The sequence below is a fragment of the Amblyomma mixtum genome, chromosome 3 (genome assembly GCF_055824585.1).
Source record: "Amblyomma mixtum isolate Tamu chromosome 3, ASM5582458v1, whole genome shotgun sequence".
NCBI classification, from domain to species: Eukaryota; Metazoa; Arthropoda; class Arachnida; order Ixodida; family Ixodidae; genus Amblyomma; species Amblyomma mixtum.
The window spans coordinates 25,777,701-25,804,220 of NC_143014.1; the positions used below are offsets into that span (position 1 = coordinate 25,777,701).

The 26,520-nt window shown below is 43.8% G+C and overlaps 2 protein-coding genes and 1 pseudogene across 4 annotated transcripts in view; 2 read left to right on the top strand and 1 right to left on the bottom strand.

Moving 5' to 3' along the window:
- Positions 1–7,802, top strand: part of LOC149349461 (26S proteasome non-ATPase regulatory subunit 4-like) — a 48,197-nt gene extending 40,395 nt beyond the window's left edge. For both annotated transcript variants that reach the window (XM_089578403.1, XM_089578402.1), the window contains 2 exons: positions 7,313–7,401; positions 7,471–7,802. In XM_089578403.1, coding sequence (XP_089434529.1) covers positions 7,313–7,401; positions 7,471–7,680 — 299 coding nt within the window. In that variant the 3' untranslated portion in view covers positions 7,681–7,802. The remainder of the gene's footprint in view (positions 1–7,312; positions 7,402–7,470) is intronic.
- The window catches only part of LOC149349450 (uncharacterized), a 508,176-nt pseudogene extending 491,148 nt beyond the window's left edge, over positions 1–17,028 (bottom strand).
- Positions 17,029–18,300: 1,272 nt separating this feature from the next.
- The window catches only part of LOC149349463 (26S proteasome non-ATPase regulatory subunit 4-like), a 30,368-nt gene continuing 22,148 nt past the window's right edge, over positions 18,301–26,520 (top strand). Inside the window, exons 1-3 of one of the 2 annotated variants that reach the window (XM_089578405.1) lie at positions 18,301–18,656; positions 19,121–19,261; positions 24,326–24,437. In XM_089578405.1, coding sequence (XP_089434531.1) covers positions 18,631–18,656; positions 19,121–19,261; positions 24,326–24,437 — 279 coding nt within the window. In that variant the 5' untranslated portion in view covers positions 18,301–18,630. The remainder of the gene's footprint in view (positions 18,657–19,120; positions 19,262–24,325; positions 24,438–26,520) is intronic. The other variant, XM_089578404.1, reaches the window with a different exon arrangement.

A 26,520-nucleotide genomic window follows, 5' to 3' on the forward strand; every position in this document is an offset into this window, starting at 1 on the left:
TGAATGAGTGGAACCATGTTCATGGAAATAAATGCCGTTTGCATGCTGTTCCTGCTGTCATTCTCAATTGTTTTTTTAGGCCGGCTTACATTGGAGGAAAGTTTTTTTTTAGCTTGGCCTTCTTCAACTTTTGGGTGTCTGCTTTGAATAGAGGCTGGCCTAGATTCGACTAAATACAGTATAGTGTAATGCAGGACGTCTTCCAAGTTGCTACGTCACGAACGACTAGCAGTACAGTCCAGGTACAGACCAGAGGCAGCGGTCAGTCCAGCACCGAGCATCGACGAGCATCGGAACGTTTTTTCACTTGTCGTCGTCTTCTTCCTTCAGCACCAGCCACCGATGGTTCGGGAGCCAAAGGCCTGTCTTACAATATATTTAAATTAGAATTTCGGATAGTCTGAATGTGAAGCGCACGCAATTTTATGCTTGGCTGCCATGAATACAGTCAGCAGGCTGAATACGTTGTCGTCCTACGACTGCAAAGTACGTACATGTGTAGGAAGATGGTTAGTAGCCTGCCAGCTCCACTTGCCTCTGCAGGTTACTTGGCTAAACATGCACGAGCCTAAAGCAGGCTGCAGTGATGGATATTGTAAAAGATGGGGTTGGAAGCCTGCCTCTTTAGAAGAACGTCTTGCTGGGCAAGTTGATGTATGGCTATGAAGAAAAAGCTAACTGTGTACACGCAAAAGACGAACACAGGAAAAACGATGAAGATGGAAACATCGCAAACTTTCAGCTGGTTTTATTAGGTTCAGTACAGCTTATATGGGGTGTTTCAAATTATTCAATACAGATTTTTCTTCAAAAAGCCATAAAAGATACTTTGGTAGAGTGTATGTAGTGTGATTTTATGCGAATGTGGACATTATTTATTGAAAGAGTGCAATGAAAAGAATAATAATTAACCAAAATTAACTGATTAACTTTCTTATATTTAGTTTTAGGGTTCAGGGTTATATTGCAAAATTCAAGACTGTCAAAATCGAAAGTGAGCACAGTATATTAAATTTCAGAATCAGCATCATGATTTGAGATATCGAACGTGAAAAAAAGCACTTTTAAGGTCTGTTTAGGTTGGCTTTACTACATTGCATATTGATAAAATGGGCGTTCCTTGAATAAAATGCAGACTCTGTTTAAGTCTTAAGATGCAGATGATTTTGACGTGATTGCTTTGATGAAACCATGTGCAGCGATGCCATTTTATGAATATGAAACACTGCCAAACACGTATATTCTATGCTCCATATCTCGAAGTACGACGCTCATTCATCAATATTCTTAAATTGAGTTCGCCTCCTATGTCAAAGGCCCTCAATTTCTCTATACAACCTTGTGTCTTAAAATGAATTCAGAACTTGATGAGTTTGATGAGTTTGTTGATGAGTTTGTTTTAGTTCTTGTCTTTTCGTTGCACTCTGTTAGGTAAATATTAATGTATATTTCGCGGCTCTTCAGATAAAAATCTGTATTAATAATTTGTAACACCCTGTACAAGCAGTGCACATATGCGCCTAAGGGTGGGGGGGAGGTCAAATCAAGTTTGCGCACAAATCAACAAAGTCTGCACTGAATTATTTCTTTTTTTTTTTTGCATTACACAGGATAGCAAAAGTATCACTATAGTGCAGTCCTTGCCCTTTACCTTGATGTGGTATGCTTCTAGAAGCTCATGTACTACTTTGTCTTTATGCTCTTGAGCCCTGGCTGACAACCTTTGCATGTAATGCAGTGAGCCGGCAAGTTGGCTCCTTCTCTGCTTTGAACTGACTGTGTTTACCCCCCTGCACGTTCATTCACGCAGCAGCCTGCCTGGCCTTCATACGGCGGCCACACATGAGCGGGATATACCATGCAAGCAGCGCATTTCACGAATGTTTCGGCATGTTTTATTCCACATCTGCTTCATCGAGCTCCTTCGTTGCAGATCCTTGGGCGAAACCCATCGAGCTTTCATGGCGCTGAAAAAACCACGTTGACGCCGTGCCTGTTTGCCGCTGTCTTCATGTTATGGGTGACTTTGTGCATATACAGCACAACCGTGGCCTTCTCTCTGAGCGTGCACTCATTGCTGTTGCTGCGTTTTTCTTTTTTTTTACCTTCTATAGATGGTTCTCCGCCACAGCGGAGATGACCTCACAGTGGAAGCCGGCTGAAAGCAGCATGTTAAATTGATTATAATAGCTGGTATGCACTGAATGCAGGCATGACTTTGTAAGAGCAGATTTCAGGCATGAGCTTCCTATAGCTCTCTTAACTATCTTCTAATGCTCAGAATCATATGGAAGAAGCTCTTTCTGTGCCCGTGGAGCATAGTGCCAGCAGATATGGTGCAAGCTGAACAGCAAATTGTGATCTAAAAGCTGCAGCGTTATGTAAGGGTTTTCTAGGCATACAAGATCGATGATCGTAGAAAGAATGCATTATTGGTTTTCTTCACAGCGAAAACTCACAAAAACTCAGTGCCGTTTAGAACAATTGTTGGTGAGAAGGGGTCATGGCAGTTCCTATCAAGCCAGTATCTGCAAAAATATCTGAATTCTTTACAGAATGACCCATTCGCCACAGAAAACTGGTGATGTACATTCTTTGAATTTCAATGCTCATATTGGCTATGCTTTTTCTGTTGATGTGGTGGATTTGTTTTATTCAGTGCATCATGATGCTCTGTTCGCCGCCATCAGAGAATGTATTGAAAGGAATGGCGAAATTGGGATTTAAAACTCTGCCGGTGTGCCAGCTGACAGGTTCGTTTCTTCGCTCCAATTTTATTTGAAAGCCACTTTTACCTTTTTAAACGACAACTTTTACATCCAATGACAAAGAATTTATATTGGCTCCTGTGTCGCCCGGCCCTAGCAATATATTCTTAGCTCTATTGACCACTCCCTGGATCATGCGTTTACTAACCGTGGGCTTCTTGAAGCTTTTAGATATGTGGACGATTTCTTTCAATGCTTTACCTAATAAAAAACCTTGACTTGCAGTGATTCAGAAAAGTTAGCGGTGTTTTAAACCTTTTTAGACAATATGGGAAGGGTTTGGCATTAATGTATGGCCTTCCATCTATCAGTTCGTTGCAGTTCTTAGATCTTAACTTGCAGTTCGGCTTGCATCATATCTGCTGCCATTATGCTCCACGAGCACAGAAAAATTTTCTTCCATATGATTCCGTGCATCCGAAGATAGTTAAGAGAGCTATAAAAAGCTAGAATCTGCTCTTGCAAAGGCGTGCCTGCATGCAGTGCGCGCCAGCTTCTATAATCGGATTAACAGGATGCTTTCAGCTGGCTTCCCCTGCAAGGTAATCACAGCTGTGGCTGAGAACCTTCTACAGAAAGTAAAAAAAGAAAAACGTGGCAACAGTAATGACTGCATGCTCAGAAAGAAGGCCACTGTTATGCTGTATATGCACAAAGTTGCCCATGACATGAAAAAAGTGGCCAACAGGCATGGAATCCGCGTGACTTTTTCAGGGCCGTGAAAGCTCGCCGGGTTATGCCCAAGGATCTGCAACAAAGGAGCTTGACGAAGCAGATGTGGAATAAAACATGCCGAAACATTTCGTGAAATGTGCCACAGGCATGGTATATCACATCCTGCTGAAGTGTGGTCGCGTGTATGTTGGCCAGGCAGGCCGCTGCGTGAGTGAAAGTGCAGGGGAGCATACACAGTCAGTTCAGAGCAGATGAGTGAACTTGCAGGCTCATTGCATTACATGCATAGGTTGTCAGCCACGGCTCAAGAGCATAAAGATTCTAGGCAGGAGCAAAGACAAAGCAGCCTGTGAGCTTCTAGAAGTCTACCACAACAAAGTAAAGGGCGAGGACTGCATTAGCGACACGTCGGTGAGCCTGTGTAATGCGGAAAAAAACTTTCTGCATGGATTTTGTTCATTTGTGCGCACACTTTATTTGCCCCTCCCCCTTTTTTAAGCACGTGTGTACAATTCCTATATAAGCTGTGTTGAACCGAATAAAACCAGTTGATAGTTTCCGTCTTTGTCTACCTTGTGCTCGGCTCTTATGTGTCTGCAACTTTTTCTTAGCTCCCTGGCTCCATTTGCAGAAGCTTTGGGCACACTTTATAAACATGTATTTTCTGGCAGGGGAACACATTTTTAGGGCATAGTTGTTTGCCACGGGCCTTCTTTCAGTGCTCAATGCTGTCTGTCATAGTGTCTAGGTGTACCGGAAAATTCGCAATATAGTTTTATACACTTCAGAAGGGCCCTACAATGCATTTGTGCAGCTGATTAAACCATTCCAATGGATTGGTGTTGCTGGCTTATAAAATTTAAAATAGGAGTAATCTTGTCTCGAAAAGTCGTATGACCGTGCGCCGAGTGGCAACACTGGGCACAAATGGGCCAGCAGTGCTTACCATACACACAGCATCAGCTTGCATATCATGGTTCCTGTGCCTGGGCTGACCACACCCCATGTTGCAGTTGCCCTTTTTGATGGCATCATAATCCCAAAATTGCATGTGTTTTGCAGGACACCGCAGGTGTTCAATTTTTGTTTCACTAAAGTTCACTTATTCATGTTCGATATTAAATTTTCTTAGTTGGCATTGACTTACTTTCCATAGAGCCTTATTATTTGCATTACAGGTTATGCCGATCCTGTCAAGATGTTTAACCCTTTAATACACTTTTAGCACCGTTGTGTACAGGTTAAAAATACAGCCATTTCCCCAAGTTTGCCGCACCTAACAGTGGTTTCTTTCTTTCAGGTGAATTTGGCATCCTTCCTATTGCAGTTAAGCTGCTTTTTTGAGCTCACTTAAAAATGAAGTAAATAATATTTCTCAAATAATGAGCTTGGAGCACGGCCGCTGCCATTTTTAGGCAGACAGATTTTGCCACCAGCAATACCATCTTTTTTTTTTTCTAAATTTCGAGCATAATGTGCCTCTTTGAAACAGAATACGACACCACAACCCCTCGGCTGTTTATCTGACATATCCTGGAATTCTGATTTTACAATTTCCAACCATTATCACACTTTGAGATTTTGTCTATCACCATAAAATGTAAGCCACTAGTGTTTTGCGCTGGAAACTAATTAGCTTTTTTGAATCTTGAATATACTGTTTAGATGGAAAAATGTTTGTTTTCAATTGAAACGGAAAATAGTCCCCGAAAGGATTAAAAGCTTGGAAGCCTGGCACTGGCAAGCATTGAGCACGTCCTTGAGTCACTCTGTTCATACAGGTGTTTTATTACAAACTTATTACTCTATTGGAATTAAACAGTGGAGGTAAATTCATTGAAGCATACCCAGAAATATGAGCCTGAAATTGCATGAAATGCTCCCTATCTATATTGAAGAAGCGTAGCTTGTTGGGCCAGTTGGTGCATGGTATGCAGAAAACCAGCGAAAAGGACGCATTCACAAGGAGGAGAAGTACACAGGACAACGCTGGAAACACAACTGAAAATTCTTTACATGGTAGATCGCCAACATCAGAACAGGGCGCACATGCGCGAGACCACCACAAATGCTATCAAAACAGCAAACACAAAACTGATTAAGCGAGCGAAGATTGTGTTCCAGTTGTTCTAGCGAAGATTCAGTTGTGTTTCCAGCGTTGTCCTGTGTACTTCTCCTCCTTGTGAATGCGTCCTTTTCGCTGGTTTTCTACATCCCTATCTATAGTACTTCTAAAAGCACTTCTGCCACAGTGGGTAAACTTGTAAGCATGCAGGCTTAAAACAAACCCAAATGGTGATGACGACAGGGAACTCCCAAAACACTTCCAGCGACGACGTGGTATTTGAAGTGATAAGGGTGTAGATGTGATAGCTTTTGTCTTCCCTCTTTTTCTGGTGTTCATTACACATGCTTGATACGTCGAATGAACATTTCAAACAGGTAGACAGCAAAGCTCAGAGAAGGGTGTGGGATCGCAGATGTGCCTGGAAAGCTTCCTCCTCACAAATTAGTGCATGCGCTCAGTAAGAATCACGGAATAGTGCGGAACCAGTTCCTGCTTTAACAGAGAGGGAAATTATTGCTGTATCTTGTGCAGAAGGCTAGCTGTTGCCTTGCAGGCCCCTGTTGTAATCAACTAAAACTGCAGTGCCTAGCTGCAGTTTCACATTGCATTAGTAGCCGTGTTTTCCATATGAAAACATAGCTAGGCTACTTGCATGTGCAATGTTTGTGCTTTCGACAGAGAAGGGAATGCAGCCCATTTTTCTCATCCAGCCAATGGAACACTGATGGCCATCTTGCCGAAAGGAAACCAGCAAATGAAATGGGCATGTCAGAGACCTCTATGCCCACTTTTTGTACAGCACTCAATTTCAAAGCAGAGATGGTTTGAGAGCCTAACTGCAGTGTTGCCAGAGCTCAAAAGCGGTAGAAAAGGCGGATACCATCAAGCCTAATTTTTACAAAATACCGTTCCAATGTTAAGAAATTTAATTTATCTTTGCAAGCTCACATTAATCATTTGTGTGTTTAATACCTTGCTTAGTAAATAAATTTCCTCAACCAATGAATAATCTTTCTTTTTTTCCAAAAACAATAATTAAGAGGTGATTCAAGATGATGAACTTTGTACAGTGCAAAAAAAAAGATACAGAATGACCACAGCAAGAACATGTTCACAGATAAACAAACACTGGCACACACTGGCAACTGAAGCGATGGGCGGAAATAAACATATGAAATCCATGCATCACCCATGTGAAGAAGCCTACAAAGACGCCTTCAAGACAATTTCCTTGTCTTCACAGGCTTCTTCTCAAGGCCCATGCATGCACTTTACCTGAAAAGGTTTTCATGTGCTTTTTTTACACCCACCCGGTGTATGTATGTGTGTATGTATATACTGTTGTGATAGATAGGCTGTCTGCAATGTGAAGTTTTTCCTCATTGACTGTTTTCATGTAGCCCTATCGAAAGTGATATTGAAGCAGTAATTCCACGCTACTTCAGAATAATGTGCGACACTGTCAGGCACTCAGTGTGGTGCATGCAATAAAAGCAAGCACCCTTTAAATGTCAGCGAAATTGCCTGGCTCTCTGATGAGGGCCTGCCGTGGTCTACCCATTGGAAGTGCAGCCCGCTGGTAGGCGATAGTTTCAATGCAGGTTGTCTGTGCATGTAATAAAACTGCGGTTATAATTTAGGCACAACCTAACTCCCAGAACAGTAAAAATTAAGCACAGTCGCTTCTGCTTCACTGTAACGGGGCTCTCCTGTAGCAAATTTTTTATCACCTCATGTCTTGAAGGGTAAACACTTAGCTTGCGAAGGTTCTTATGCCATGGTTACTTTCACTTTCCTGCAGTGCCCGAAATACCTACTCAGGACTTACCAGATGCAGTAGCTATGGAAGAGGAGCCATTGGAAACAAACGAGTCCAAGGAGCCTCCCAAGGTGAGTCGGGCCCAGCAGAGCAGGTGGCCAGCATCAGGATGCAAATATTGAGTGACATTTGCTATGCAGGCCGAGGCCGCTACTGCCAAATATGACATATTTGAGGATCCAGCCACCTTTTTGTCCTTCCTCGAAAGCCTGCCTGATCTGGGCAGCGAGAGTGATGCTGCCTACAATGCAGTTGGGGATACCATCTTGGAAGACCAGAACAAGGATGCTGCTGACACTGGTGAAGATGAGAACACCCCAGACAAAGGCCACCTGACCAAGAAAGAGTAGTTGCATGTTTGTACAGAAGCCCACCTGTTTCAGGATATTTGGCAGTCATGCCCATTTCTTAACCAATGTTAACTGGCTGGGGCCACCCATTACAGCAATAAAGGCATTGCTCTGTTATGTTTCAAAAAGCTCATTTTTTTTCTTTAGCAGTGTTCCCGGCATTCAAGACATTCTCTTAGAGCTTTACTTAACTGTCAATGAACAAGGTGACTTCAGTGTTTGTTACTTTGACTATAAACATGGTTTCGTGAATGCATGGACTGGAGCAGTCTAAAATTGGTTGTATGCATGTTAAAGTGCCGTTCACAGCACTTCTACTAACACAAACAAATACTAACACAAATCAAGGTGTGAAATGGTTGGCTCAGCCAACAGGTATGGTGCTTTTTTTTGCAAATGCACGGAAGTAGCGAGGGACGTAACAAGACCTCAAGGAGCACAACGCACGAGATTGACGTAGTGGCCGCGTCGCGGTAAAAGCTTGTCCTCCCTGCTTGGAGGGAGCCTAACCGACTCTGCAGGCTTTCTAAATAAAAGTTGTTCTCTCTCTCTCTCTCTCTTTTTATAGCTTTGTACTGTTAGTCACCTTTCCCTTTGTACTGCATGTTAATAGCACGGCTCTGCTAATGCTGCTCTTCAGTTATGATTCTAAGGATGTATGAAGCACTGGTTCAGTAAGTGTTGCAGCTTTTAGGGGTTTGGGGCTATATAGTGCTTGCACCCAGCTATAGTTGCAGTCTGTGAGACTCGTCTCAGCAAACCACCAACAGATCATCTGCAGCACAAATGACAAGAACGCTGTGGACAGTCAGACAAGTGCTTTTTACATATTGTGGATGTGATTGAAGTCATTGATTTGGCCCAAAATTGACTCCTTTTTACAAATACAAATACCTTTATTTCAACATCAGGGATGTTAGGGGGTACACCCAAAAAGCCTATGACTGGCTTGACAGAGGGTCACACCCCCGTACATAAAAACTGGCAGCAACAGAACACGGACAGAACAATAAAAAAGACTACAGTGCATAGGTAAATATCATATTCAATAAAGATTAGTGAACATCCTCTTGCAATAATAGATAGGTGAAGTCGGCAAGATTAACACGCAACGCTCAAAGACACTGAAAAATGGAAAACTAAGGATAACAATCGCAAAAGAAAACTGGATAAAGGAGGAAAAAAACTTGCAGTAAGAAAAAAACCGTAACGTTAGGTCCTCAGTGCTCATTGCGCCGATTAAGAAGAATTGGAATTATATGTCGCAGCATTTGACGACCATAATTAGTACGGAAGGATGGCACATACCAGACGTCATTGTTATGCGTTGGGTAGTAATTAGCTTTGGGCCGTAAGTTAGCTGTGATATCAAAGAATGCGTCATGATTTTTCTGTTTTCTTTCATATCGTTTACTTAGCAATAAATTATATAGGTCATTAATAGGAGTTACTTTTAATGATGCGAAAAGAGGTTGAGTGTGAGCAGTAAACAGAATGCGCAACCAATGCCCACATTTGACGGTGACTTTAGATGTTCTCCGAATGTGCATCTTCAATACTGTAGGGCTGTTTCAGATGCTTTGAGAGAACTGTTAGAGTACGATTGTTTTTAAAAAATGAGAATATATACAAGGAAGCTAAACCTGCTTGTGATAGTGAACTATGGTTTAGATATGTATGTTTCAGTCCGATGTATATCCGAAACATAAGTGCACAAACACATGCGGAGAATTTAAACCTACCAGCACGTATTCACAGCAAAAAAAATAGCAAACATTATTGAAAAAGTAAAGCATTCCTATGAGAACAATTTCTAAGACAATAATTGGATGAGAAGGAGTAAGAACTTAAGGCTGAACTTTTTTTCTCAGTATCAATCTGCCCTTTTTACTCTTGTGGATAAGTTTTACCTCTAGACCAGTCAGATGATTTTTAATTAGGCATTTAAATCATCTGAAAAACTGGAATAGGAAAAATTCGAAAAAAATCCAACTATGATGGAGACTTAAAGATTCAAGAAGAACTGTAGTTTGGGCTAGTAACCATCACAAATGGAGAGTATGGAGATGGAGAGTAACCATCACAAATTCGGCTTTGAACAGGGTGAATGTGGTTTTGTTTTAGTTAGCACAATGGCAAAATCTCAGAAAATACTTTGGAAGCATGTTTTTGCTTGTTAGCCCAATTTTAATCACATTCAACATTATAATTTAAGGCTTAAAGCTGGGCTAGTTGGTGTTTAGATTGAGAGGACATAGTAGTAGCACTAAAAAAAACAGACAACATGGTAGAAGAAGACAACACAGGCGCTAGCACCTGTGTTGTCTCCTTCTAACTTGTCGTCCGTGTTTTTTAGCACTACTACTATGACCTCTCAATCAACATTATATTGTCTTTTAATGAATTGCGTATGCTTGCTGACTCCCCAGGAAAATTGTGTTTTAAGACTGTCGACTTTTTCAAATGTCAATATCAGTACCTTGATGTGAGAAGGCTCTTTTAACTGGCTAGTTGATTTAGACTGAGGTACAAGCCAAAGTGGGTTCAGGTTATTACTCTTGGCAGTGCGCATTAGCCCCAATAATGCTCTCATCTCCAGTGCGTATGGCATTTTAGGGTTATGATGGTCCTACATGCCAAAGTCTCACACCCCTCAGGCTGGGGAGGACTTCCTATTTTTTTGTCACAGCACATGGAGCCTCTCGATACACTTTCTTGGGACGAGTCACACTTGCTTCTGTTTGAGGCTCCCCTCGTCGCAAGTTTGGGCAGAACCTTGCAATGTGCCCGCGACTCTGGCAGGGTGGTTCCATGCAAGATCAAACAAGGATGGCTGGTCGACCTCTTAAATTTATTTGAAACTTTTATATATTGTTGCCTAATCACTGGACAGAAGCCATTCGCAATTTGTTTTGTCCCAAAAAATTTTTTGAGGCACGCGAAATTAATAATGATGGAGAAGTGGAGTTACGCACTTAAGTGCTCTGCTGTTTTGGTGAACTCTGGTTAAGAATTACATAAAATATATTAAAGTTAGGTACCTTAAATTTTTTTCAGTAAATATATGGACGTTTTTATTTGCGCTTCATTAATTTAGTTTGCCTGCAAGCCACAGATGTTTTTATAAAATTTGTCAAAATCCACCCACAAAATCCACAACTTTCCATTTAGTTTGTAGGTTGCTATATCAAAAACGGCTTGTTGCAGAGTGGCAGTAATTGTGCATTGCGACCCTTCCAATGAGACCCTTGCGAAAGGTTGAGCACACCACGCAGGTCTGAAGAGCCTATGTCATTTGTGAATTGCGTACAGGATTTCAGTTTTGATAGGGTATTGTATGTAGTTCTTTATGTCTCGATGCATCAGATTAGCTATGACAGCCATTGTAGTGAAGGACACAGCATTATTCTTCACTGCCTGGGGTTCATTAATGCACTACGGCATTGCATAGCACACGGACATTGTTGGCATTTCGCCTCTACCAAAACTCAGTGAGGATTCGATGCGCAGCTTAGAATACACATAAAGAGGTTAAAGTCAAATGAGCAAGCAGCATATTTCAAATAATGTTTAGCAAAATGAATAAATTGAAAAGGTTATGGTGACCTGCTTCATTAAAAAAATTTGGTCCCGGGCTGTAATCATTTATTCGACTGATTCGACAATACACATTGCTGTGCATTTACTTTCTTCCATGCAGACCCGGCTGTGCGTGCCGCGTACAATTCAGAGGATACTTTTGTTGGTGATTCGGATAGCTGCCACACGTGCAAGATCGAATGCCATGGAAGGTGTGCACTGTCATCCACTCTTCCTTTTTAACTCTCGGAAGGCAACAACTTCTTTTGCTTCCAGATGTATTAGATGCACACCTTTCAGTTTCTTCCATAAAACACTTACAAAATCTCTGGCTGCCCGAATTGCACTTTCAAGGTTAGTTCTCAGGTTGTTGAGCATTGCTTGGCACTCGATGCGTCCAACAACATCGCACGCATTTTTCCTGTGTCCAGTTGCTGAGAATATCTATTGGATATTGGGAAAATTGCTACTATCAAACTCAAAAAGCTGGTATTTATTTTTTAAATGACTGCCACTGGCAGATGTCCACCCATTCTTTCACTTTCTTAGCTGCCACTGGCATATGTCCACCCATTCTCTTACTTTCTTTAGAGCCAAGCAGGCATCAGTGAAGTCGTGGCTCAAATCGTCACTAACAATTATGAAACTGTTCATAGATTTTCTCATGAACATGCATGTAAATACTGATACTTGTTTCTTTTGCCAGTGGCACGGCCACTTGATGCAAAGCGCAAAGCGAGGTGTGGCCCGCCACGTCGCACAGAAATGGCATCTTGGGTCTAGTTCTCCGTGCGCCCGCCGCGGCGCCTCGGGGACGACTGCTCGCAGGGAAACGCTGCAACAGATGCGTCGGTACGCCCGTTGCTCACTGCTTGAGGCCGTAAACAGTGCGCTTTCTAGTCGCTCATTAATTAAAGACTGCATTTTTAACTAGTCACTGAAAGCGCTGATTATGTCACAATCACCGCAGCAGGTGGGAATCCCCCTTCTAGTGTATGCTTGAACGCTGTCCATAACGGCCGCCTATACGATGCACAACCGGGCGAGCGCTGTACCTCAGGATGTTGCGTTAATGCGCCTGAAGCTTTCGGTGTACTTTTAAGACGAAACCCTTTTATGGCTGATGACTCGCCAGCGTGTCCGTCCGTCCGTGCGCCCGCAGCACCTGTCAATCATCAGCATGATAGTAAGAATGGTTACTTGAAAAGTCAGTAATGATAGTTAATGATGTAGTAGTAGATGCACGAACAGTAATGATACTTAGTTAATGATACCCAGTAAACGCGCACACTGCGCAGTGCCCCCATGCGCAATCCTCAGGTGGTATAACAACGGCACATGTGCAGTTATGTCACAAGATTGTGCAATGCTCGTATCACCCAGAGCTCTCTCAGTTGCTCTCTGAACGTTGGTTGAGGAAGGATGTCGCCCGCTACGAAATGCGCTCGCGATGCCGAATGGAAGCGTTCAAGAGTCGCCAAACGATCTTCAACAGTTGCCAAGTAGAGGGCAGCGACAGAGGCGGTTAAAGGCTTTTGCCTCTGCGCACTTTAGATCGTCAAAGTGCTGCTTCCCTGATTTTTATTTTCTCGCGACCACTTGTAGACGGTGAATGAGACGGACACACACAGCTGGTCACACACAGTAGATTTCTGCTTTGTGTCGCGTCGAATATTGGCTCTTTTGTGTGTGTGTGTGTGTGTGTGTGTGTGCGTGTGTGTGTGTGTTTGGTTTGGTTTATGGGGTTTAACGTCCCAAAGCGACTAAGGCTATGAGAGACGCCGTAGTGGAGGGCTCCGGAAATTTCGACCACCTGGGGTTCTTTAACGTGCACTGACATCGCACAGTACACAGGCCTCTAGAATTTCTCCTCCAAAGAAATTCAACCGCCGCGGCCGGGATCGAACCCGCGTCTTTCGGGTCAGCAGCCGAGCACCATAGCCACTGAGCCACCGCGGCGGCATGTGTGTGTGTTTGTGTGTGTGTGTGTATGTGTTTGGTTTGGTTTATGGGGTTTAACGTCCCAAAGCGACTAAGGCTATGAGAGACGCCGTAGTGGAGGGCTCCGGAAATTTCGACCACCTGGGGTTCTTTAACGTGCACTGACATCGCACAGTACACAGGCCTCTAGAATTTCTCCTCCAAAGAAATTCAACCGCCGCGGCCGGGATCGAACCCGCGTCTTTCGGGTCAGCAGCCGAGCACCATAGCCACTGAGCCACCGCGGCGGCATGTGTGTGTGTTTGTGTGTGTGTGTGTATGTGTTTGGTTTGGTTTATGGGGTTTAACGTCCCAAAGCGACTAAGGCTATGAGAGACGCCGTAGTGGAGGGCTCCGGAAATTTCGACCACCTGGGGTTCTTTAACGTGCACTGACATCGCACAGTACACAGGCCTCTAGAATTTCTCCTCCAAAGAAATTCAACCGCCGCGGCCGGGATCGAACCCGCGTCTTTCGGGTCAGCAGCCGAGCACCATAGCCACTGAGCCACCGCGGCGGTGTGTGTGTGTGTGTGTGTGTGTGTGTGTGTGTGTGTGTGTGTGTGTGTGTGTGTGCGTGCGTGCGTGCGTGCGTGCGTGCGTGCGTGCGTGCGTGTGTGTGTGAGAGAGAGAGAGAGATGCCAACAGCCACAGAAACCAAGGGACAGAGGGGATTTTAATTTATTTAGTTTGTGGTGGTGATCAATTTAGAATATTACTGAATATGTTATCGGTTAAAGGTAATTGATTAGAAAAGCAGAAGAAAAAAAAGAAAAAACAACCACATGCCGCCAGTGGGATCCGAACCCACGACCTACGAATTACGCGTCCGGTGCTCTACCGCTGAGCTACGGCGACGGCTGTCCTGTCAAATCTGCTTTCGGGGGTATTTATGTTTACAATATATATATATATATATATATATATATATATATATATATATATAATTTTTGCAATTTATGAAAAGAAAAAAAATCAGTATAGCTGAAGTTGTGGAACTCCATAAGCGTAATTGCAGCCGAGAAAAGCAGAAAGTACTTCAACCAGCAGCTTGATACTTTTATTGCACAGTCATACAAAAAAAGGAAGGAACCATTCAAAGATGAAGAACCTTCCTTGACCTTCCTTTTTGTAGTCATTCTCTGTAAAATGCAAGAAACATACCAAAGACCTGTCGCTTCTCATCCACTTGCTTCCTTTCCCTGACAGTCCTTGGCGAGCAATATTTTCAGCCACACTTCTCGACGCTGTAGCTCAGAGGGAAACTCATGATATCTCACAGCTGGGTGCTTTCTGGAGCTTGTGACACACAGTGGCACACAGCAAATGCGTGGCATCGTGCCCCGTACTCGTCACTGATCTCCACACACATGTGCACAAAAAGCCCAAAGCATGCACGGCAGACGTGAGGCAAACACTCATTCACGCGCATACAAAAACTCCAAATCCAGCACTGCAGATGCGAGGCAAACATGCTCACTCACGCGCACACCAGAAAATCCAAAGAAAGCACTGCAGACACGAAGAACATGAGGCAAACGCGGTTTTACACGAGGCAAACGTGCTCGGACACGACGAAGCAAGGAGCGCTTCGGAAGTCCACTCCCAGGAAACCGGGCGACTTGTCCCCGAACAGTGGCGCCCTCACCGAAAACAGCGGTCGCGATGGTAAACTCCTCCAGGACGCGCTTGCCCATTGTCGGCGGCGCGACATGGCTGGCCGCACCTCGCTTTGCGCTTTGCATCAAGCAGCCGTGCCAGTGGTATGCCTAAACCTGATCAGGAAGCACGACAGTCAGGTTTTCAAAACAATCAAAGTGGAATACAATGCTCCCATGCTGTGTGCATTGCTTTTCTTTGCAGATCACTTTACCTTGGGTCTTCCTAGTGTGGTTGTGCACGATCCGTCTTGCCAGTGTGACCCGAAGATGATTAAGAAAAGAGCCAGCATGCAAAGCCTTTTTCACAAGGTCGCCTGACTCCCACGTCGCTAAAAATATTTCTCCGTCTTCTGGGATGTAAGTTCCTCCAATATCGAGAGACTTGCCTTTTAGACAGTCTGATTGCATTCGCCTAAAAGGCACTGCATTGATGAGTGCAAATGAATGCTGGGCGAATGTCATCAGCATCGATTCTGTGGCCAGTGCCATTTTCAAGAGCAGCGAGACAAAGTTTATAGTGTGCGCAAATGACACACACGCACACATCATACTGGAGATAACATTTTACCCATCGAGGTCTCAACGTGTCAAATTTTTATAGGCCAATGCCAGAATCAGGATGATCACCTTTGTATATGCGGAATGCCTCTCTAATTGATCTTGCCATAAAATGCTTTGTTACGAATGTTTTTCTCCATCTGTCATAACCAAGAGGACATCGTTTCTGTTAGGACTTTGCCTGGAGCATTCAAACTCGTCCTTCGTGCAGAACTCATGTGCAGCAGATATGCACTTAGGGCCCACTTTATGCCTAGTGAAAGGATCAATCTGTACCACACTGTGATTTTCTTTAAATTTCCTGGACTTGTTGATCACATATATCGATGCTCCAGGAATAAGCTTCTTAATCTTATTTTTTGCCAGTGTTGATGGCAGGAGAATGAGAAGTTGACACCGTTCCCGGTGTGTCATAGATGCTGCATAGGCTTGCCTAAAGCTTTTGGTCCACTGCGTGCACAAGGAGCACCTTTCTTCAGCTGAATTTCCTGATGCATCACCTTGGCTGTAAGCCCGGCGGATCTTGCAGCGAACATTTTCGGTTACCGCCTTCTGCATCTCACTTTGTTTTCTTTTAATGTAGCAGGCCTGTCCCGACTTCTCACTGCGCCTGGCAGTTTCAACGGGGACACGCTGGTGGTCGCAATGCTCCAGTTGCTAACAATGTTGGTTTCTTCTTCAGGGGGCATAAAAATGTCGTCACAAAACTGTGCTTTCTGAGAAGATATTTTATTTCAGAAGTAGCAAAAGCACAGGTAGCCCATGTAGTCCGTCTCATTGATTTTCACAGGTCTTTCGGTTATTAGAAGTTGCTTCAAATTACTCTGATGTCTAGGTCAGTGAGGCTGCGAAAATTATGCTTCTTTGGAATGAGCTTCTTATGCATGGAAAGGTAATCTGCACAAAACACTCAGTCAGAGCTATACTTTGTCGCCATAATATGCATGTGAGCAGTACATGCAGCAAGAGCAAAACGCAAGCATGCCTCTCGCTCATCTGAAATGGAAGTGAAAATCCGACAAACAACCGACAGGGAGTGCTGTGCCAAGGCTCCCTTCCACACTAAGTGGATTAGAACGCATCCGGCAGTCACAGTGCGGCCATCGTCAATCAAAAAAGAATGTCGCGCGAAGCTTTTAGCATGAAAGTCCTCATTTCAAGTGGTTCTTCGGTGTGCCGAGCACCGCGGCGGCAGGTGAGCATGCATGATCCCTATCCATCGCTTCCATGTCTCGGGACAAGGTACAGTCACCGTCAAAAGTAAATGGAAGGCGACTTTGTTAAAAATTTAATTTCTTTAAATCTAAAGCATAATGGTCCATGTTTGTTGGTGCACAGTGCAATTCGCACAATCACAATTAGTCTGCACATATGTATGCAAGGATGCATGAAATGAATGGGCAATGATTAAATTTTTTCATTCATATTGCCTTCCATTTACTTTTGACGGCACCTGTACCATGCAGTTTCTGCTGGTTTCCTCTACCCCACATACCTGCCTAAGGACGCGAAAACGAACTTTCAAATCGCCGGCTCGTAAAACGAGCGTCGGGGTGCAGGGGCGTATGCATAGTAGCCCCGATCTCATGGCCGATGCGGAGCTCAAATCTGTCTCGATATATTGATGCTCTTAGTATAAACGCCGACACGTTTTCACCACTTCAGATCATTCCCGCAAGGTTTCGTGCGTGCGTGCGTGCGTGCGTGCGTGCTTGTGCATACATCCATGGGGGTTTCATGTCCCAAAGTGACTGTTAGAGACGCTGTATACATAGTGAAGGGCTCCGGAAATTTCAACCACCTCGGTTCTTTAACGTGCCCTGACATCGCACGGTACACGGCCGGGCCTCTAGAATTTCGCGTCCACCGGATTTCTGCCGCCGCGGATGGGATCGAACCCGCGTCGTTCGGGTCAGCAGCCGAGAGCCATATATAATCTCAGCCCCCTGCTCGCTTGCATATGACAGTCGTTGTGTTGATATATACAAACACAGCGAGTTTAACAAGTGATATCACTTCTTAAACTATTTATTTGCACTGCAACACCGCTGCATCGCAAGACCAAAACGACGTCGACCCTGCTTATTTTCGCACGAAATGCAACCAAAATAACGCAAATGCTTTTTATGCGTATGCAGTGAAATTGAAAATTGGTTTTTGAGGAATGAAAATGGCGAAGTAATTATTGTCTGGCATCTCGGTGGGCATCCGACCCGGGCCCTAAGGAAAGGGAGGAAGTTGCGGGTCTTTAACGTGCACTGGCACCGCACGGCACACAGGCGCCTTTGCGGTTCACCACCATCGAAACGCGACCGCCGCGGACGGGTTCAAACCTGGGAACTCCGGCTTAGTAGCCGAGCGCCCTAACTATTGGGCCACGGCGGGTGCGTACGCTGTGCGATGGCTGAGACGCGCAGTGCGCACAGTGCGTGAATGGTGTCTGTTAGCCCACTGACAGCCTTTACACGCTGTGAGGAAAATACATCTATCATATCAGCTAAGTTCCAGCCCTTCGTAGCGCGGCGAAGAAAACAAGCAAATATATATAGTGACCAGCACGTTAAACTAGTCCAAACGCACGTAAAACCGACTGCCGTGTATGCGATGAACAGCCAGCTGGCTTACGCTGCGCTCAATGTTCATTCGCAGCACGCCCTGATCTTACGATGATGCCGTGCAATGTGCGATGTCGCAGCTTAAATTAATTAGTGAGTAAGCGATGCAGGCATATACGGCGTTGCTCAAAAAGCACGAGAGAGAATTGGAACTATTTCTAGAACGGAACCGAAAGTAGCACGCAGGCAATTTTCCCATGATTCTTTGCGCCGAAAAAGCACTCCTTTCATTTCTTTCGGCGCGGTTCAGGTGTCCACCGAGATATGCGAGACAGATACTGCGCAATTCCCTTTTCCTCAAAAACAATTTGCCAATTTTCCTTTCCTTTCTCCGTGGCATCACCTGAACGGACCTCTACTTTTAAAACGTCTCGGTATCCGCCAATCACCTTCGTCGGCGTTCGCCCTGCGCCGTGCTTGTGCGCAGTGGGGCGCGCGCTGCACGCGCGTCGTCTGCACTACGTGGTTCCAATGTTCGAATGCTCGAATTGCGGAGCTCCGGACGTGAGGACGCCAAAGTGACCTGTTCGATCTCAGAGAGAGACTGCATCAGCCAAAATGGTCCTCGAGAGTACCGTTGTCTGGTGAGTAGCTGGAGAAGACAACGTTGCCCATCAGATTGAGGCTGAGTAGATTTTTTTGCGCTTAGCTAGGCGCATATGTACTGCGAATTTCTTGCACCCGAAGCGGTATCACGTTCTGGTTCTGAACAAAAGTGCAGGGGTTTGAATCTCAGAAGCGGCGGCTGCAGCTCGGCCTGAAAGGAAGAAACGCCTGTGCGTATGCAATTTCAGTGTACTACGACCTAGGATAGCAGACCCCCGGCGGTCGAAATTTTCGGAGCACTTCACTAACGGCGTCCCTCTTAAGTGGCTTTGGGACGTTAAACCCCCACAAAGCCATAACACAAACAAAAGAAGAAAAAAAACGGAGGAGTTCTTTACTACAACACTCGCGGTTGAGCTTTGCGTGACTACCCTGTCACGATGGAATGCCGCGTTTGAGTAGCGTTGTTGTGTTTGCAGCCTTTTTCAAACTCATTTTTCAGCGTGGACAACAGCGATTACATGCGGAATGGCGACTTTGAGCCAACGCGTTTGGACGCACAGCAAGAAGCTGCGAAATTTATCTTCCACGCGAAGACTCGTTCACACCCAGAAAATCACATTGCTCTCCTGACGTTAGCAAGGTAAGCGTTCATCTACTAAATCTTATGCAAGTTATATATTGAAGACCCCCATGAATACTGAATCTATCTAGATCTAATGTGAGTTAGCTTCGCCTATAAGAGTGGAACGCGACAGCGTCTTGCAGCGCTGGCAGGGAGTCCACGTGGCACGCGATCGCCCGTTCGGCGCGCCGCCTTGCCAGTTGGACAAATCGAAAATTGGTTTTTGAGGAAAGGAAATGATGCAGTAACAGTCTCACTTTCCTCTGTGGACACCCGAACCGTGCATGGCACTTTTTTTTTACGCAGCCCCGGTTCAAATCTCTGCCGCGAGCTATAGGCTTAACTAGAAAGTTTATGCTGCACGAAAAGCTGAATCGTTTGACACTATCCGGAACATTCTGCGACAATTTATATGCAGTTAAGCGAGCAGCCATACCTATATGTCCAGAACAAATTCCCAGTCACGCGCCTGTACTGAAGATATTCGCGCGCTAGATGCATCACATATATGGATCGCCCGCGAGGTTGTTTCTGTATTTAACTAAGTATACAAATCCAATCATCTTTATTCGATATATCTGTGGGATTGCCTCGGATTTGAATTTTTTTTTTCACTCAAACTTCGGATTTTGTTGATCAGACGTGCACAGCCAAAAAAAATCTAGCATGCAAGTTTCACAACATATGTACCATGTGGGGTAATTGTGCAGTCGTCACAGAGATGATGTTCACCTCCGTCAAGCGTTTAAGCACCGAACAGCGCTTAACGTGGAAGAATTGGCAACGAATGCCTGGTGCTTCGGAAGGCGGGCCGCCAATGCAAGAAGAGACGCTTCAGCTAATACATAATTGCAGTCTTCAGTTTACAGATATATAATGTTGTAGAAAAACTGGGTAAGTTTTACATGACACATAACGAATATCTAGTCATAATATTTATTTAGATAGCTTCGCTGATCCCTTAGCTTCAGCTTCACACAGGAGTTTAGCTCTAAACCATGCATCCTTAAACGTACCTAAGCTTCCTGGGAGGCAGAGATTACTGGCAGCTATCTTTTAGGCTGAACCTGCTCAGCAGCAACTGTGTTGTCACGATTCTGCAGCATCGACACTTGACTCTGTAGGTGCAAGTGACAGCTTTGTGCAAAAAGACGACGGCCATTCAGTTTGGACAGAGATGACTACTCCAGGCAACCCGAACTATCGGCTGGTGCCTGTCTGTAATTTTCGTTTCTGCTGTTGCCAATAAGATCTGCAGCTTTCAGGGCCACTTTGAAGGTGCCGCGTATGCTTTGAACGATTCTGTGCCACCAGCAGTGCAGTGGACACAGTTGTCTGCAAGACAGCCCTGGGTCCACCTTGTCATTGCACTGTGGAGTAGCCTAAAGGGCTGCGTGCGAGCATTTGATTTTTTTTCTGACTGGAAAGTTCAGCATTGAGTTCTGTAACTGGAATACTCATTTTTGGCATAGTAACGCACAAACATATATTCTAGATTTTTTATTTTCCTGTTTCTTGACTGGATATGTTTAATATTTTAGTGACTTCCCGTTTTTTTCTTTTTTAAGCAACATATATTCTGTTTCTTCATTGTGTCATTTAGAATACTGTGATGTGCCACAATAAAGAAAAATCTATAAGTTAATGTGTGAAAAAAATTTTATGCACACCACCCTAATTTGCCTATTTTTTCATGGTAAGGAAAGAGTTAAAGGTCTATAGACATCTAATTTTAGTTGCATGTTTCTTTTCTCTACTAATGCCTTAGACATTAGAAAACATGTATCACCATGTGGTATTCGTCTAAAACCACTAAAGAATTTGTATTCGAATTTCTTCTCTCATGCTGTTCGGCTTCATCAACCGAATGATGGCTGTGACGTTAGCTGGTCTTTTAAATTATGTGAGTCATAAAAAAAACACACCACCATAGCTACTGATGCATCATTTGTAGTCATTAAAGCTCTTGAAGGAGGCTGATTAAAGTGTTCTAGTGAACTAAAACTACGTATCAGTGTTTATATTGCATTGCAGTTTTTTCATGCCTCACGTGACCTAAATGCCATCTACACGTCGCAGCAATCATTCAGTAGATGAAACCGAAACAGCATGAAAGAAGAAATTCAATTATGTACTATTAAGCAGTTATAGATGAAAAGCCCGTGGTGATACACACATTGTAATGTCTAAAGCATCATTTGAAATAAGAAAACACTAGGCAAAAATTTAGTGTCTGTAGTCCTTTAAGAAGGTTGATTCTAAGAACTCATGCTTGCTCTCCTTTTGCTCAGGCTAATGAAGCCTATTGCAGTAGCTTCATTTTAAGGGAGGCAGAATGAGAAATGCCTTTGGACTGCAATAACCTGGGCCATCTACTATATTGTGCCCATAAATGAGTGTTGCTTTGGTACAAAGAAAGCACGAACAACTAACTGACAATTAACAAACTTGTACCTCCTAAAGGGCGATGGCTCAGTGATTATGGTGCTTGGGTGCTGACCCGAAAGAAGTGGGTTCAGTCCTGGCTGGGGTGGTCACATTTCAAAGGAGGCGAAATGCTAGAGGCCCATGTGCTGTGCGATATCAGTGCATATTAAAGAACCTCAGGTAGTCGAAATTCCGGATAGCCGTCCACTACAGCATTTCTCACAACCTGAGTCGCATTGAGACATTAAACCCCATGAGATCATAAACCTTCCTCAGCTGATGATGTAGTCTCACATAGGTAATGCAGTGTATGCTACACTGCCTCTGGTTTAGTGTGGAGTTGTAGAACAACATAAACCGATTTCTCTGGAGTCTTGCATGCTTACAAGTAATGCAGCCTAATTACATACCGAGGGAATGCGTTCCAAGGCCAAAACACAAACAGGGTTTTCCTGGGCATAGGGCAAATGCCTCACTCTTGAAGTTGGTGTAATTTGCCTCCAGCAGTACAAGAGTCGAGATGTTTGCCAGACATCCAAAAAATTCTGCTTTGTGCTTCAGCCTTTAAACATGTTGCCTGATGTGAAACAAGCTATGCGATATCTAACGCGTGGTTGATATTCAGTTTTGATCCATGCTCTATTACATTATACCACGTTCTATAACCACAGTGGTAGTCATGCTATCGATATTTTTTTATCGCCCCTCAGTGCATTCAAGTGCTCCTTGCATATGTGATTTGTGTGTGTGTACATAATCAAGACTGTTGCTATTCACGAGCACAGCGCCATAATGTCAGTAAGTTTAAAAACTGTGCTTGCCCTTGATGTCGACGGCTTCCATTTCCATAATATAATTTTATGTCCTAAACTAAAGCCAAAGAACTTTTATTTCAAACTTTTCATATTATTTCACGGAAATGGGAGACATGCATTTTACATTAGTCATCACATAATTAGCATGTACCCATGACAGGTTGGATATGTGAAGTCCGAGGCATTTGTGCATGCTACCAGTATTGAGTAGATTGGTACATGTCCAGTGCATGTGCAATGTTGTAGCACATTATTTTTTGACATGTGCATTACTTAACATTTGTTAGAGTTAAGGCTCAGCAACAATTCATCACATCACACAGATATGGACTCAAGGTTGGTTGGTTTGGTTAGTTTGAGGTTTAACATCCCAAAGTGACACAGGCTATGAGCGACACTGTAATGGAGGGCTCTGGATAATTTCGACCACCTGTTATTCTTTAACGTGCACTGACACCGCACAGTACACGGGTCTCTAGGTTCACCTCCTTCGAAATTTTATCACCGCGGCCAGGATCGAACCCACGACTTTCCGGTCAGCAGCCGAGCACCTCAGGTCGTACAGTACACGCATCTCTAGAAGTCGAAAGTTGATCGCCATGGCCAGGATCAAACCCACATCTTTCAGATCAGCAGCCGAGCACTGTAACCACTGAGCCACCGTGTCGGCATGGACACAAGGTTGGACTAAAATAAAGAAGCGTTGTTAGTACCTGCTATTCCACCATAAATTGTACAGTCGTAAGCAAAAATCTTAACTGAGGAAGAGACGTATGGAATGGGCCGAGTGCAGGCTCTTATATAGTGTCCGTGCTCAATTGTTTTCTTTTGGTATCTCTCACAAACACACACTGTTATATATATTGGCTCTGAGCTAAGTAACCAAGTTTTTGTATCCTAGGTGAATTAAAACAACTGACTGCTCTTGAAATTTATGTGGCCTAGCTAGTTTATTTCTTTTTTTTTTCAATCTGCAAAGTTTGGTTAATAGTTAGGGCTAACTAGCTAATTTTTTAAATACTGGCTTCAGGAAAACAGTGTCAGTTTGAATGCTGTAGATCACCTTGAATAATAGCAAACTGAAATGTTTGCGACAAGGTACCATTTAGATCACGTTGAAAAACAGCAAGCTGAAATGTTCGCGACAAGGTACCGTTTACATAGCTTTTTTACTGGCCCTAAAAGAGAGCACACGAAATTCTAACTCTAATTTAGAATGCTGCATCTGAAGTGTGACAAGATGTGCTCTCAGGGAAGAAAGTCTGCTTCTCTCTGTAATGCCACTCAGGATATGAGATAAGGAGATTTTTAAGTCATGTCTGGGCTCTCAGGACCGCTGTCAAGTGGTAGATTTTTAATTTTGTATGTTTTCTTTTCCAGCCAGTAAACAAATCTAGGTAAATGATACCTTGCTACAAATGTTTCAGCTGGCTGTTTTGGAAGCTAATCTAAAATTTTAGAATCTACATTTTCTTCCCAAAGCCAGCATTTAATAATCTGGCGAATTATTCCTAATTAACTAAATTTGTAGAATGATAAAATAAATGCAGACTAGGCCACACGACACTCAACAGCGCTTAGTTGGTTTCACTTGGCTATAGGACACTCTGTCTATCTTAAAAACCTGCGTACATTTAGCTGGGACACTTAATTAGTATATATAATGAATCTGCATGGGTGCCATTTACAGCTGTTGCTAAAAATGAGACACAGGAACATACGCATAGCACTGTGTGTGTCATCCTTGTTTCGTTTTTAGGGCTGCTTTCATGTCTGAGTTCTTACTTGCAAGACCAGTTCAACTATTTATTGATTTTTGTTGTTTTCTATATTTTCACAGACCAGAAGTATTGGCTACACTTACGAATGATGTCAGCCGCTTTGTATCGAAGCTTGATACAATCAAGCCAAATGGATGCATCGATTTTGTGACTGCTCTTCGGACCGCTCACGTACGTTGCTCTTTTTTTTTTTTTTCATGATGCTGTCACTACCTCGGTGCACACACTTGGCTGACCACTGGACTTCAATAACAGCTTTTCTAATGCTGGGTAAATGTGTTGCTTCTTGCATAATCTGGTTAGCGCCAAAATGAGCAATGTGTAAGGAGTAACACCATCCAATATATTTACACTACCACCACTACCACCACCACCACCATGCTGCCACGTCGTGTGCAATTCCAGAACCGAAGGTGGTCAAGATTATTCCAGAGCCACCTCTACAGTCTACCTCATACCCCATGTGCACTAAACCCCATGCACCAGAATACCAGAATATAATATCCATCAGTCAAAGATCACAACTCTTCATGCAGGAGGCACGCCATCCCAACCACTGAGGTCCACAAATTACCGTAATGTCCATTATCATTTCTGGATATCCATGCGACGTGCAGGCGACTATACAGGGTTGAACATCAATATCCTTGTTCCAACCTTTTTTTTTCCATAGCTGGGTGAGCAGCAACAAAAGCTTCAGAAAAACTTGTCGTTTTTTGCAACTTTGATGGGGCTATCTGCGATCCATTGCAAAGTAGTATGTTCCAGAGATATGATCCACGTTACTAAAAAATGCAATACATAAATCTAAGCCATAGCCACACAGCGTTTGTTGTGTTTCGCAGAGGTTGGCAGATGGAGCTGCCTGATAGGAATGGAAAATAAATGCTCTTGCCTTATTGTCTGGTGCTAGCACTGTTATCAGGCATTTCCAATCATTTCGGAGTATGTAATTTGTGCACAGCTTAAGTCCAGAACCAGCTAACCTCAGAGATAGGGTGGCTATCCGAGTTGCTTCGTGTTCCGGATATATGGACCTTTTTCCAGTAACGTCCTGTGCATGCGCCAAGCCTGTAGAATTGCAGGCAAGTTGACTTATAGGACAATTTTTAAACCAAAAACCCTGGTTCGCAGACCGCGTTTTCACATCCTGCTCTGCCAACAGAAGGGGTTAGTACGAGGGAAGATATGTCAGTTGCCCTCCATTCTATTCATTTTAGGAAAGGAGAAAGGGCAATGCCCCATAATCTTTGTGAACCTGAAGCCCCAATGGTTACCGCTAGCTTTTGAGATCTATTGTAGTTGTAGAAAGGGCACAATGGTGCATTCTCTTGCACCATTGTAGCTGTCTCAACCTGCCCCTCGCATTTGCACCACTGATCTGAACACAGAAGGGGTGAGATCAGATATTTACTTTGGATCAGCTAGTGACCAGTGCTCCTGAGGGGATGCAACCATGGAGTCCTAGAGTCAGTGGGAATTTTCGATTCACTGGAAAACTTTCTGGGCTACTCTACTGTGTCCTTTCAACAGCTTCCCTCTCCTACAGATAGTCATCTCCCCCCTTCCTTTTTGGACTGGACTGCGAAAATGCTGTCTGTGAAAAAGGGTTCCGTTTGGAAATATGTGCTATATGTGTTATATGTGCTAATGGGGCACTCAATCTTCTGCAAGTTGTCCATTGGATAACGACGTTGCTGTCTTGTTGAAAATGGCAGGTCAAATGCTACAGCCAAAACTGTCGCACAGTTAACACAAAAAGTGTTCGGGAGTGCAGAAGACCCAGAAATAATATTGTTTTGCTTTTTCATAAGGTTGTTTTGTAATTTTGTCCAGGCTTGCATTGGTTTTGCACCTAAACAGACCTAACTTATGTCATTTGTTTTTGGATGTGTGCTTTTGTCAGTGCTGCCAACCCTAGATTTTTCCTAAGATCTAGAGAATTTGGACGTTGTTTAGGGAAAAGGGATTTTTTTGTATAATCTAGGATAATTTCATTTGCTTGGAGAGTTTTTTTTTCTATCTCAAATTGGGAAGAATGCACAAGCTTTTCGCTGTTTTTCTGTACAACTGACGGAGGCTCGCACAACGCCACCGCGCGCTCGAGTAAAGCCTGTTTCACATGCAAGTGAAAACGCTTTGTTGCTGCGGCGCAAAGCCATAGCGGCGATGTTCGAACAAGTTACAAATTTTTCGAAGCACTGCACTGCTGAATTTTCAGTCACTTGCATGCATGTGAACCAGCCCAAACACG